The sequence below is a fragment of the Pteropus alecto genome, unplaced genomic scaffold (genome assembly GCF_000325575.1).
Source record: "Pteropus alecto unplaced genomic scaffold, ASM32557v1 scaffold270, whole genome shotgun sequence".
NCBI classification, from domain to species: Eukaryota; Metazoa; Chordata; class Mammalia; order Chiroptera; family Pteropodidae; genus Pteropus; species Pteropus alecto.
The window spans coordinates 6,863,218-6,876,676 of NW_006430735.1; the positions used below are offsets into that span (position 1 = coordinate 6,863,218).

Sequence of the window (13,459 nt, forward strand, 5' to 3'; positions counted from 1 at the left end):
TCGTAAGTGGAATTTTAAGATATAAAGAAAGCTAAAAGCACTGACAGTTGTAATAAGTGTAGTCTACTTACCTTCCCATGAGGCTAAACTAATTTTTACTCTCTAGTTATCAGGGTATGTAAGTGCATTTCTCTAATGCTTTCACCTCCACTATGTTGTTATCTTTTAGTTTTTTGTCATTGTGATGGGCAAAAATGATATCTAATGTTTCCAATTTGCATTTCCTTACCGATAAGATTTAGTAAGCTCTCCATATGATACAAGGCATTCATATTTATTTTTCTGAAGTTTATATTCACATATTTGCTTAGATTTCTTTAGGGTTATCATTTCCTTAGAGGATTTGTTGGAGCTTTTTCTGTGTTGTAGATATTTACCTATTTCTCCAAAGAGTAAGTTCTCCTTTGCCCTTGTTGATAGTATATTTCACTAGAGAAGTTTGAATATTTTTGTACTCAAATATGTCAGTCAGTCTTTTACTGTAAACTTAGGTTGCTTAGGAAGGCCTTCCTTATCCTAAGTTTATAAAAATATTCAGCATATTCTTCTAACTACAGTTCTATAGTTATATAACTACATTTTTATGTTTAGATTTACTTTTGAGAATTGTGTGCAGTAGCAGTTTTTATTACATTTTTTTCCAAATGGATATTCAGTTGTCCCAATCAAATAGTTTCAAAGTTCATAAAGTTGTCTCTAAGAGACTTGGTGGTAGCCTAAAGCAGGCCGGGATAGTTATTTAAACAAATGTAAACTGTTCCTTTTATCTTCTTTTACCTGCTCAGTGTGCATTTAATTTAAGCTAAAGCACGACTATGTATGTTGATTGCCTCAGTTTCTCCTCAGTCTATTATTAGCTTTTTGGGTGGCTTTCCATTTGTGTTCTTTGGAATCCTAAAGATTCTCAGGGAGTAGGGAGCACCGTCCCCCTGCATTATTCAACTGCAGCAGCTCCATTGAGTTCTTGTCTATCCACTGGGTTTCTGTGTAAGGCTCATTTAGATAAAGATTTTTACTGCTAGAAATGGTTAAAAGCATTCAGTTTTTTCTTACCTTAGGTCCTTAAGAAAAGTGTGATCATTGGAGTGATTGAAGGTGGAGACGTGATGGAGGAGAGGCTGAGGTCAGCACGAGAGACAGCCAAGCGGCCTGTAGGTGGCTTCCTTCTGGATGGCTTTCATGGGAATCCAACAACTCTGGAGACCAGACTGCACTTGCTGTCATCAGTCACTGCAGAGCTGCCGGAAGACAAACCGAGGTCAGTGTTCAGTTAAAATGCAGGCCAAGCCTTGTGGGCTGTAAAACAGGAGTACTGGGAGTTGTGTATCATGCTGTCTATACATGGGCATGTCTTTTGATGTTTTGATTATGCCCTTTCTAGGCTGAGCCTGCTGAGGCCGACAGGGGGGTAAGTTTCAATCAAGGCAGTCCTGCCCTTGATTTCAGAATGTAGACCAGAAGATGATTGTCATGTGATTTAGTTTATTTGATCCTCATTCTAAGTGAGGGCAAGTGTTATAATGTTTCCCTTCATTCTTGTGACAAGTACAAATATTGTTCCTTATTCATTATAACGTGGTGCCTGGGAACAGGTATAAAGTCATGTGGAACTCCGGCCTTAATCAAGGAAAGTTGAGGACAGATTTGGGATACCAATAGAAGGAAGGTTGGCACTACTAATAAGGACCTTTAAGAAGTTCTTAGATTTGAGGCACATAATAGTGATGTCATTTTTTGAAATTGAGGGGACTGGCAACACTAGTGGGGTTGTTTCTTACCATAAGTCACAGGATTCACAATATAATGGTAAGAAGAGATGATCTACAATATTCAAAACTAAAAATCCCAAGTTTCTAAATGTAACCTAATGTCCTATTAGACTATCCAATTTTTTCTTCTTTTTTTTTCCAAAAAAGACTGTAGTCTTTTATCCCATGTGATGTGAATATTCATGGTCTTTTCCTGCAGATACAGTAAGCAATTTGATTATAGGGTGCTGCTTTATACTCCTTGGGCTGTCGTATAGTAACTTTATCACTTTTTTAAAAATCCAGATATAACTTAGAGTAAAGTGTATAAATCTTATGTAGAGGTTGGTGAATTTTTATACATGTATACACTTGTGAAAGCACCAGCTAGAACTAAATATTTTTATCACCCCAGGCAACATTTGCCCCAATTTTAACCTCATTTTCTGTGTTCGATGTTCCCCCTCCCATGCTTATTTCATTCTGGTGCAAATAACAGTTTAGCACTAGTATTTCTAGTCATTTTCTGGACTTCATTGAGTTAAGTGTTCACAGATGTCTGTTACTGGATTTGAAAGCTGGGATTGTTTTTCTTTCTATAAAGTGTGTAGAAATGCCAGCTTCAGTTGGAGAGGAGTTCTAAAACATTACTCGAAGGAGACCATAGTCAGAAAAACCAGCATATATTTAAGGGTTCTGGTTGTTTAATATTACATAAGCCTTGCTTTGGGCTTCTTTTAGAAATCAAGGAGTCTGAAGTGTTTCTTTTTCAGTTCATAAAAGGAACTGTGGGTAGAAAAACATAAACAGCCGCCAGCCAGCCAGCCCTGAACTAGTGCATCGCCCCACCTTGTTTTAGTGGCAAAACCTGGTCGAGTATTATTAATACTCTCCAAATACCTTACTCGTTACCCCAAAAAACACCATCTCATTCCGCCATGCAGAGGTTTTATTAGTGGAGAAAATATAAAGAAGCATAAATAAAACCAACTAGGTTCTTAGATCCTATAGGCAGAGGTGAAATTCTGGGAGCAAGAGTTGCTTCATAAGTGAATCCATGAATATAGTGGCTAAAATTGTCTTTCTGGAACCATTTATAAAAAAGAGTTATAGGCAAAATACAGGTAAAACATGGAAGTATTTGAGGTATAAATAAAGAATACAGCTTTGCACTCTTAAAACATCTATGTGGTAGATAGGTAGGCTATAAAGTTCAGTCTAAGACTAAGGAGGTTGTTCAGAAGGGATGAGAAGGGAAGGAGAACTAACCTTTGTTGAGTTTCTCTTTGGGGCCAGAAACTGCATTATGTGCTTTTTCAAATATCTCATTAACCCACTCAACAATTTTGTGACATATGTGTTATTGCTTTTATTTTCAAAATGAGAAAATGAGAAGTTAACAAACTTTCCCAGAGTAACATAGCAAGTAAATAAATAGCAAAGCTGGGAGTCTAGCCCAGGTCTCTCTCCTCCAAAGCAAAGGTTCTTTCCACCACACCTTATTATCTGCTGCATGCCTTGCTAACAATGGTTAGTGGTTTTTATTATTATTTTAATGACTTCTGGAAAGACTATTTGATTTCATTCCCAGCATTGTCCTCAAGTCACTGTTCTTATTTTCACAGGCTCATCTGTGGTGTTAGCCGGCCAGATGAGGTGCTTGAGTGTATTGAAAGAGGAGTGGACTTATTTGAGAGTTTTTTCCCTTATCAAGTGACAGAGCGGGGATGTGCCCTGACTTTCAGTTTTGATTACCAGCCGAATCCTGAGGAGACATGTAGGTCTTTTGAAGTTAATCTCAGTGTTATCCTTAAGTTAATTCTATTTCCTATTAATTTTTGGCTTGTGATTCAAGCCAGAAATATGTGCATACTATAAAGCCAGCCTTTTATAAAACTCCATCTTTGTTTCTTATCTGAATGCCCTGGCATGTTGGTCTACAAAACAAGATGCTTAATACTATACACGTAGTTCAATATTAGGAAGTAATTTTGTAGTGAGCAGAACCAAGAAAAACAAAACCTCTTCTATTAACAACCTAAAAAAGAACATTCAGAGTGAATAGTGATGAAAATCTAAGAAAATAAAACCTTTGAACTGCTTGGTAAAAGTTAATTTGTTTTTTCACAAAAGAGTTCTTGCCTGCTTTTTGCAAACCCCATGCTATTAAAATACAGGGAGTCTCACCCCCTCTGATCCTAGTGTTACTTTTGCTTTTTTGTCTTTTCTGCACACTGAGATGTGAAAGCTGTTTTCCTCTGCTAATATTGCTTTGAAGCACTGCCATTTCCTTTTATTGTGTATTTATTCAGAAGTCAAGAAAATCAGTTTCAGATTCTGACATTTAACTGGCAGTAGAAGAGGAATTTGGATACAGACTTTGGGCTTGGCGGTCCCTTGCAGCATATACCCAATTTTTCAGGAGAATATTGCATACCTAGTCTTCAGAGGTGTGCTTTCCTTTCCCTTTCCTGCTGTCTTTTGAATTCTTCCTCTGTCACCGCCAACCTTAAATTTGAGTAGGGCTAGAGACTTCCTTAAAGGTTCATTTTTTTCTCCCACAAATTACTAAAATTCCATTCAGAAGATGTTACACTTTTATAAAGTAACTTAAGCATTAATCTAAATTGAATTACTTCTGGAAACTAAATCAGGTTGGTCAAATTTTTATATATAGAAGGTCAATTTTACTGTCTTTTAGATGATCAGAATATAATATGTGTGGATAGATGTACCATAAACACTTTATAAATATTTATGACTTTATTTACAAGCTTATTTCTTCCAGGACATAGGTAACTGTTAGTCATTCCATACCATGAATATGCAAAACTCTGAAAAGAACCTTATATTGAGTTCTTTGGAACTAAGAAGTTCCTTTTTGGCCAGAGAAAGCTGTTTTTTTATGATTAGGAAAACAAATGGTTTGAACATTTTTATTAAAAGTATTATTGTTAGTCATATTTGTGTATGTGTGTATAGTAAATCGAAGTCCTTTGGCAATTACAAAGTGAAAATACAATGAATTAGTTGTTTAAATAGGCAGCAATTCCCTCTAGTGACGTTGAATTTGGGATTTCTTAAAAGCCAGGGCTTTATGACTCCCCACATTAGCATGCAAATTCAAGGCAGCAAAATTATAACAGCCCTGTGCTCAGTGCTCAGATCACCTCTTTTTCTTTTGACCTGGACAAAATTTCCTTCCTAGGACCATCAGTCTATTCTTCTTGGGCCAACCCTGATGTTATTACTTGTTCCCAGAAATATTTATCTCCTTGCCCCTGTTTTAAGGTAGCTGGCTCTTTGCATAGAACTGGTGTTTCTCCTGTAATTCCAGGAATGTTCTTTTTTAAAGCAAACAGTTCAAGGGAACGATTCAAGCCCATTTAAATCTGGATAATCTGAGTTCCCTGGAGGGCCAGAGTCTCTGTACGAGTACATAAATTAAAACCATATTCTACATTTTTTTCGTTTGTTTGTTTTTAATTGAGAAATGCCATTTATTAGCCCATACTTTGTGCGATTTTTTTCCTGGCTTTATTGAAATGTAAACAATTAGTTGCTTGTATTTACATTGCACAATTCAACAAGTTTTCAATTATAGTTGGCATACAATAATATATTAGTTTCATTTGTACAGCATAGTGATTAGAGATCTATATAATTCACAAAGTGATCACTCCACTCAATTTAGAAACCCTCTACTCTCTTCATATTTATTAAAACATTATTAACTATTTTCCTTATGCTACACTTTATATTTCCATGTTTGTTTTGTAACTATCCATTTGTACTTCTTAATCCCTTTGCACTTTTTCACCATCCTCCAACTCCCCTCCCATCTAGTAGCCCTCAAAATATTCTCTGTATCTATGAGTTTATTTCTGTTTTTGTTGTTATTGTTTATTTTGTTCTTTAGATTCCACATGTACGTGAAATCATGTAATATTTTTTATCTGACTTATTTCATTCAGCGCAATACTCTCTAGGTCCATCAAGGCAATATCTTTTTCCATCCCTTTCCTTTTAGCCTGTGTATGTCTTTTAATCTGAAGTGAATCTCTTGTAGGCAGCATGTGTAAGGGTCTTGTTTTCTTATCAGCCACTCTGTCTTTTGGTTGGAACACTTATCTTTTTCCATTTGAAGTACTTGTTGATAGGAATGTAGTTATTACCATTCTTTATTCATGATTTTGATACATGTTTTTTCTTCTTAAAGTATTACATTTCCTGTAATACTGGCTTGGTGATGATAAATTCCTTTAGCTTATTTTTGTCTGAGAAGCTCTTTATCTGTCCTTTAACTCTAAATGATAGCTTTCTGGATAAAGTATTCTTGGTTGTAGATCCTGAGTTTTCATCACATCTAATATTTTTTTGCCAGGATCTTCTGTCCTGCATAGTTTCTTTTGAGAAATCAGCTGCCAGTCTTATGGGTGCTCCCTTGTAGGTAACTAATTGCTTTTCTCTTGCTGCTTTTAAGATTCGCTCTTTATATTTAACCTTTGGCATTTTTGTTATAATGTTTCTTGGTGTGGGCCTCTTTGAGTTCACCATATTCTACTTTTAATCTATTTGGAACATAGGCAATTATAAGGCCCAATTAATTTGCATGTACGTTATGATGAGATGTAACTTGAACACACACATTTATATTCTCTTTCACACACATATACTGTTTTTTTAAAACCATTCCTTGACCGTAAAATTATGTTACATATTTATAACTATAATTTGCTTAAACATTGTTGAATCTCCAAGTATTTATATTATAGTTTAGGTCAGTAGACATCTTGGTACTCATTATTATTTTCCTTATGTCATTTCCTTAGGATAAATTCTCAGGAGTAGACTTACAGGATCAAGTACATGAAATAGTAACTAAAATAAAATTCTTCCAAACAGCCACTCTTTATCTGATCTTTATTCAAGACTTTTTGTTGGTTTGTCCTTCAGTATTACAACAAAATGGGACACAGGAAGAAATAAAATATGCGGATCAAGCAAAGAAAATTAAAACAACTGGTTGCAACCAAGAAAAGACATCATTTGAAATTAATTTGAAGGAAAAAAAGTAAGGAATTTTTTCAAGTTTAGATTTTGATTTCTTACTTTTTAATTTGTCTGTTTTAAAAGTTTATGTAACTGTTCCTTTTTCAGTTTATGACTTTATAAAATATTTATAGTCGGATATCATTTAGGCCTTCTTGAATTCAATTCCAGAAAAAAATCTTTTTTTCCACAGATGAATTTGTGTACTTTGTCTAGTCAGAAAACTGAGGCTAGATAACTATTATTTTAGAAGAGCTGTCAGAAAGATTAGCTCAGATCCATTGTTTGGTGTTTTTAACTCCTTCCAATGAGTTTAACTAATGATAGAGCAAAATAAGGATTTCAAGATAAAACACAACAAAATTTTTAAATTTTAAGATACTTAAGTCATCTTGATTACATACAAATTATAAACTTTAAATAAAGTATTTGCCTCTATAAAGAATGAAATAAGATGTCTTATAACTTTGTACGTATTTGGCCAAAAGTAATAATCAATAAACCAGTGAGTGATTTATCTGAGTTTGATAAACTCATTTTAATGCTAAGTTGTTTTTGGTCTTATGTGAATGGATATTCTAGGGATTCAGACCTATTCATGTCTAGCTAGTAGTAGTAAAGACTTGAAAATTAATGAAAGAATATGAAAATCTTAGTTCTTATCTATTCTGTAGGGGCTTCTTGATTGTAGATCTGAAATAATAATGTTTACCACATCCACATTTAACTTCTTGAAAAATAGCCAAGGAGATTCATTTCTGTTTTTAAAATGCTAGGGTAATATAAATGGTTACTACTAAAAATTCTCTAAACAGTATAGATTTAGCTGGAAATTATAATTTTCTTATTAGTAGCACTAGACTCGAAGTTTGGGGGACTTGGAGTTGGATCCTAGCACTAGTCATGACTGCGTGACCTTGGTTAAGTCATTTGACTTCTTTTTAATAGCTGATAAAAGATAATACATATATAGTGCTTAGTATGTGCCCAGCAGTGTCCAAGCCTTTTACTATATTACTCATTTAATCCTTGCAACAACTTTATAAGGTAGGCACTGTTACTGCCCTCATTACAGATGAGAAAACAAAGACAGAGAGGTTAAGTGACTTGCTCAAGTGAGTTCTGAGCCAGGAATCAAACCCAGTATTGTAGTTCCGGAGCCCTTTCTCTTAACCCCCTTAATGGTCTTCATTTGTAAAATAACAATAAAAACATCTGTCCCCAAGGGTGATTGAAGAGATGAAATGAGACAGTGTATGTAAAAGTGCTTTGTAAACTGCAAAAAGCTATGCAAATAAAAGGTCAGACCATGTCTTCCGATATTAGTATTTGTGGCAAGTGGGAGAAAAGCGCATTCATCAGAGCAGCATTTCCTAACATTCTGCCTTTATAGTGTGACTGATAGTGCTCAGTCTGAGGGAGTGACTACGTGACTCTCTTTGCTGCCCTTTTGTAAGCCTTAGGTTAGGAGGTTGTATCCAGCAAAAGGACTTTCCTGGCTTATTGTGTCCTGTTAACTTCGACCACATTGCCATCTTATTAAGCAGGTGCCCAGCAGTACATTTGCCAGTGATATTACTAACTATTGTTTGTGCACCAGCAGAATAGATAGCCTGGGTTGTGGAGTTCTTGTATTCACTTTCTGGAATGTCAGCATAACTTTCTTTCTCAGGTACCAGGAGGACTTTGACCCACTAGTGAGAGGGTGTTCCTGTTACTGCTGTAAGAATCACACTCGTGCGTACATCCACCATTTGCTGGTGACCAATGAACTCTTGGCTGGGGTCCTGCTTATGATACACAACTTTGAACATTACTTTGGATTTTTCCACTCTATCCGGGAAGCACTGAAAAGTGACAGACTGGCAAAGCTGAAAGAACTCATCTGCAGGCAAGCATCTTGAGACCTGGCATACTCAAGTCTAACTCTTCACATTGAGCCAGTACCACTGTTGTATTGTGGAAAGAAGAGAACAAGAAATGAACTAGGCTTTCATCATTTATACTTGAGAATAAGGTCTGCTCAAATAAGGAATATCTGTACCAAACTCTGCCCGCGTAAGGCTGAAGAGATTTTTTCCTAAAGACTTAAATGCTTGGATTGGTCAGAAATAGTTGAACCATGACCTTTAATATTTCTATGTTAACTCTTTTAGTCAGTAGAGATTTGTTTAGTCAAAGAACAAACATGTAGATGGAAAGAAACAGCCTTGGAATGGCGGTGATGAGATTCCGGTGATTCACCGAGTTGGATTGGAACTTGAAGGGAGATGATTAATCATGAGTAACATGACCTTGTGGACACATGCCTATTGACTGGAGAAGGAGTCTGGCTGATTCAAGAGTTTTATTTTAATCCTCATATTGTCAGGGGTCTCTTTTGGACACTTTTGCCTTCCAAGCTGCCCCAGCAGTGTAATCTTGATCTGAAATGGCTCTTGCCACTTAACCAGGCTTGCATCTCCGTGGAACATGGCACTCGCACATTGCTCTTGTGACCAAATGGCCCAGGGCACACTCCTTCATTTGTTTACATTGTCTATTTGTGACTTGTTTCCCTAGAGCTAACTGGAAGTTTACCCAACTACATCTGATTATACAGGTCCCCTATGGTCTGCCCTTTAGGTTCATTAATAGTCTGACCACATGATAACTATAGCCCCATCACTTGGGGAGATTCCTTCACCATGTGTTTATTTGGACAGAGCCCTGCACTGGCAGTCAGAGGACTGGGTTCAGTGCCACTCACCTCTCCGTGCCTGTTTCCTCCTGACCCAGTGGGGACAGGCATAGTGAACAGGACTAAATGAAATTCTAAGATTTCATCTAACTCTAAATATTTGGGGAACAGAAAACTTTAAATTAAAGTCATAGTTGTTCTTATTTATTGATGACTACTGGCGTGATGAAAAATGGAGCAATGCCAGGAGTCAAGCAGCAGGAGAGATATTTCAGAGTCTAAAAAGAGGTTTGGCCTGTGGTTTTTGAAGTGGTGAATGGGCATTACCAGATCCTGAGGCTGGGAATACCTTAGATCGTCTCTGATTCTGAGTTGTTTTCTGCTCTCACCAAAGGAGTGACATTTCATGTTGATGATGTGACAGGTGATTTTTGTGTGTGTGCTTTTCTATGTTAAGTTTTGTATAAGAATATACATAAAAACATGTACACACATAATTTTTGTAAAAACAACAACAGAACCAAAAAGATGTCTTTGTTTTGTTTATAAGAGTATGAAATATATTTGTTTTATATTCTTGTCCTATATTTTGCTGTTTGTCCATTTTAGTGGGCAATTACTGAACATCGTTTTAAATTATGCGCTTACTGTATATTAATGTATTGGATGCCCATCTAAATGGTTTTCTTTTATTAGTGGTATAGGAATGTCCATGAATTCAATTTTGGAATTCATGGACATTTCTGTAACCTCTCTCCTCCATGAATGGCAGAGGCACTTAATGAAAGACAGAATCTCTGTTCTCAAGGATCTGATTAATTTGAAATACATTGGATATGACTTGTTCATATGTTTATTTTCCTGTTCAGTGCCAAATCCATTGTTGGAGGAGTATTAATAAATATCCCAGAATTTTTATAAAATGTATGAGTTTTATTTATGTTCAAAACTGAAAATTCTGCCCAAATCATCTATTTTTCTGAGTCTTTTTCTGATTAGCACATCTGAAAAAATGTTTCTTTAATGTAAATCTATTGAAGTCAAAAGCCAGTAAACATACTGTCTTGTTTCCTGTAAGTAGCAATGAATCCATTAAACAAAATATTAAATTTCCGTGGTGCCATTTATTTCATCTGTAGTCATTGTTTTAAGTACACTTACATTATTAAATGCAGAATCCAAGGAGATTCAGAGATGCACTTGTCTCTTTAAATAGGCCATGCTTAGCACATAATGAAAATAATAACCACAATCTATGGAGTATTTTAAATGTGCCAGGTACCTTAGTAAATGCTTTCCATACATATCGCATTGACTCTTAGAGCAAGGCTGTGAGGCGTTGATATTATTATTCCTATTAAGAACTGAGTTCCAGGAAGGTTGAGTACCCTAAGGGCCTACCAGGAATTTCTAGAAGGTTGAGCAGTTTGCCTAAGGGCTTACCTACCACAAGTTAACTCCCAGGTTAGACTTGAGCTCCATCTGGTAAAACTCAACAGTTAATTATTGCACTAAATAGCTTCTTGTGATATGCTCCTGGAAAGAAGGGGCTAAGAGAAGAGAAGACTGAATAGGCAGGCCTTCTGGCCTTGAGGTATAGGGTGCTTCTGGAACTTTGCTGTAGCTGGGTCCTGGCTCCCACTCCAATGGGGAATAGCTGGCACTAACTGGCATGTGAGCCCACAGCACCATGCTATTTTTTATCTGTAAGTCTGTCGGTGCTCAATGTGAGTTGTTATTTCATGTCCCCAAATCCCTCTCATCCCCAGTTTGCGGACTGTACTCATACCCTGAATGGTGTTGAAAGGTTTTGAGTCTATGATCAGTTCAAGTGGACTTGGGTAATCAATAAGAGTCTGAGGTTTTTTACATAACTGGAGGAGAGAGGTTTTATTGTTTTCTGGGAATAAAGAGAAAAGATTCTTCTAAAGCAATTTTAAACCAAATACTTGTGTAATTAAATTATTTTAATAAAAACTGCAAATAAAGACCATCAAAAGGTCAAGATTAGAGTGTGTAAGCAACTCTCTTATCCAGGATGTTTTTTTCTGTTGAGGCAGCTTGGAGCTCACCGAGAAACCACAGAGTTAAATGATTATCCTGTGCCTTCCTGATTAGGAACAGGCTGCTCTCTGCAGTTTGATTAGTCTCGCTCCTAGCTACGGGATTACAGCTTATTAAAACTGACAGTGCTGTGTAGGGCAGGAAGCCAGGAAGGTCAAACTTACTCGCTGAGCCAGCCACCAGCAAGGCTCTGCCTTTACCTGAAGGTTTGGTGTAATTGGCATTCATTTTAAAACTTCATTTCTTTCCTTTTTTTTCAACTTTCAGGTCTCTCGCTCATTTGATACCTTTTCTCTCCCTTCTTCATGAGAGTGTCTGACTTATAACCACATAACCTAAATAACAGTGAGCAAGAAAAGCAAGCCCAGTATAAGCAATGTGAATTAGAGTAAACATAAGTCCTCGCTGGCCACACAATCTTGGTTTATGTCTGTGGTCCAGGCATAATTACTAACAGCACCCCCTTTTACTCAAAAGTTATATGGCCACCCTAATGGGAGTGGTAGAGATGGCCAAACTAGAGAACGGGCACCCCATCTACATGGGACAGCTGCTAACCACTCGCTAATTGCTGCTGTGGATCCATTGTTGTCAGATCTTCAGTCTCTCAGAGAAGCCAAAACTATGGATTTTCAGGTGAAATTTCACAATTTTTAAGTGCTGGTTCGGTTTTAAGACAATATTTTGCTAGCTAAACAAAACCTAGGTGTGCCTAGTTTGCAGGCTTTGGGTTAGAATCTTTGAAAATTTGGGAAGGCATTTTTAGCATTCTAAAATTTCTCAGCGACTCATAAAATATACAGAAAAAGCACAATAGTCTCTAGCTTCTGCTGCCGATTACAGATTGCAACATTAAGAGATCCCCATGTCCTCCCAACTTCATGGCATGATCCCCACAACACTCCCAGAACCATTCTAAAATACCCAAAGGGAAGGTAAGCATCATCTTGTTCAACCTACTTCATGGCTGAGAACTGGTAGGCCTGGAGAAGAAAAGCTAGCAGTCTCTGTCTTTGCTCTTAAGGAGACTAAACACACACATATTTCTTTCAAGTTACCACTTTGGCTCTTCTACTTCTTATCCTAATTTCTACTAGGCTGTGCCCTTCCAGGGTCAGCATGATTTCCCAGTACTCACTTTCCAGCGATCCTTTCCGACTCACAAAACTAACTGGTACAAAGGACAGGAGGGTTCCTGTTGCACCTTCCAGCGCTAATAGCAATAACTCTTGCTGACACAGTGAGAGTTCAATTACTGTTTGTCAAGTGAACGAAAATTCTCAGAACAGTTGAGGCATTATCTGCAGATTTTAGCCAGCCGAGCACTGGTTAGAAGCGATTCGCACAGCAGTACGTGGCAGGGCCTAGGCTGAATGTCTCGTCAGTGGTAGTTTTATCTCCTTTATGCCAGGCAAGCTCCCAATGACCTGACATTTTTTTCCCTGCTTTTACTGGGTTCTGTTTTCTACCATTAGCATCCTCTAGTGCTGGCCTCAAAGCAATTTCCCCGGCTCTGACAAGAGGAACTCCGAGTGAACTTTTCTTTTATTCTCATTCCTCGCAATCCACTTTGAGACCAGGCTGAAGTTGCCAAGGAGTTCAAACGGCCCTGTGCTTCCTCCAGTTTGATTCAGAGATTAGCACGTCCTCTCTGCACACTCTCCCTAATGTTCGCCTCTTTTCCTGAACTGTTGTTCCCTGCTGTCTGCTCCTTTGTCTGAGAAACACATTTTCTCTTATTATCACCTTGTTCCCTGCCCGTTTCTGATGGCTTCAGCTTGCCTCTTAACAAAATCAAGATGTTGCTATTAATGGTCTTCTCTTTCTTAACAGCTTAGAGTCACTTTCTTTTATTTAGTCCCTTTTCCCCACTTCCCTCCCAAACCACATAATCATCTCTGCTTCAAATAAAAGT

General features: G+C 37.2%; 1 protein-coding gene across 3 annotated transcripts in view; it reads left to right on the forward strand.

Moving 5' to 3' along the window:
* QTRT2 (queuine tRNA-ribosyltransferase accessory subunit 2) overlaps positions 1-10,593 on the forward strand; it is a 22,155-nt gene extending 11,562 nt beyond the window's left edge. For all 3 annotated transcript variants that reach the window (XM_006905473.3, XM_025051324.1, XM_015595238.2), the window contains exons 6-9: positions 1,059-1,258; positions 3,374-3,525; positions 6,705-6,822; positions 8,473-10,593. In XM_006905473.3, the coding sequence (XP_006905535.1) occupies positions 1,059-1,258; positions 3,374-3,525; positions 6,705-6,822; positions 8,473-8,704 (702 nt within the window). In that variant the 3' untranslated portion in view covers positions 8,705-10,593. The remainder of the gene's footprint in view (positions 1-1,058; positions 1,259-3,373; positions 3,526-6,704; positions 6,823-8,472) is intronic.
* The last annotated feature ends 2,866 nt before the right edge of the window (positions 10,594-13,459 follow it).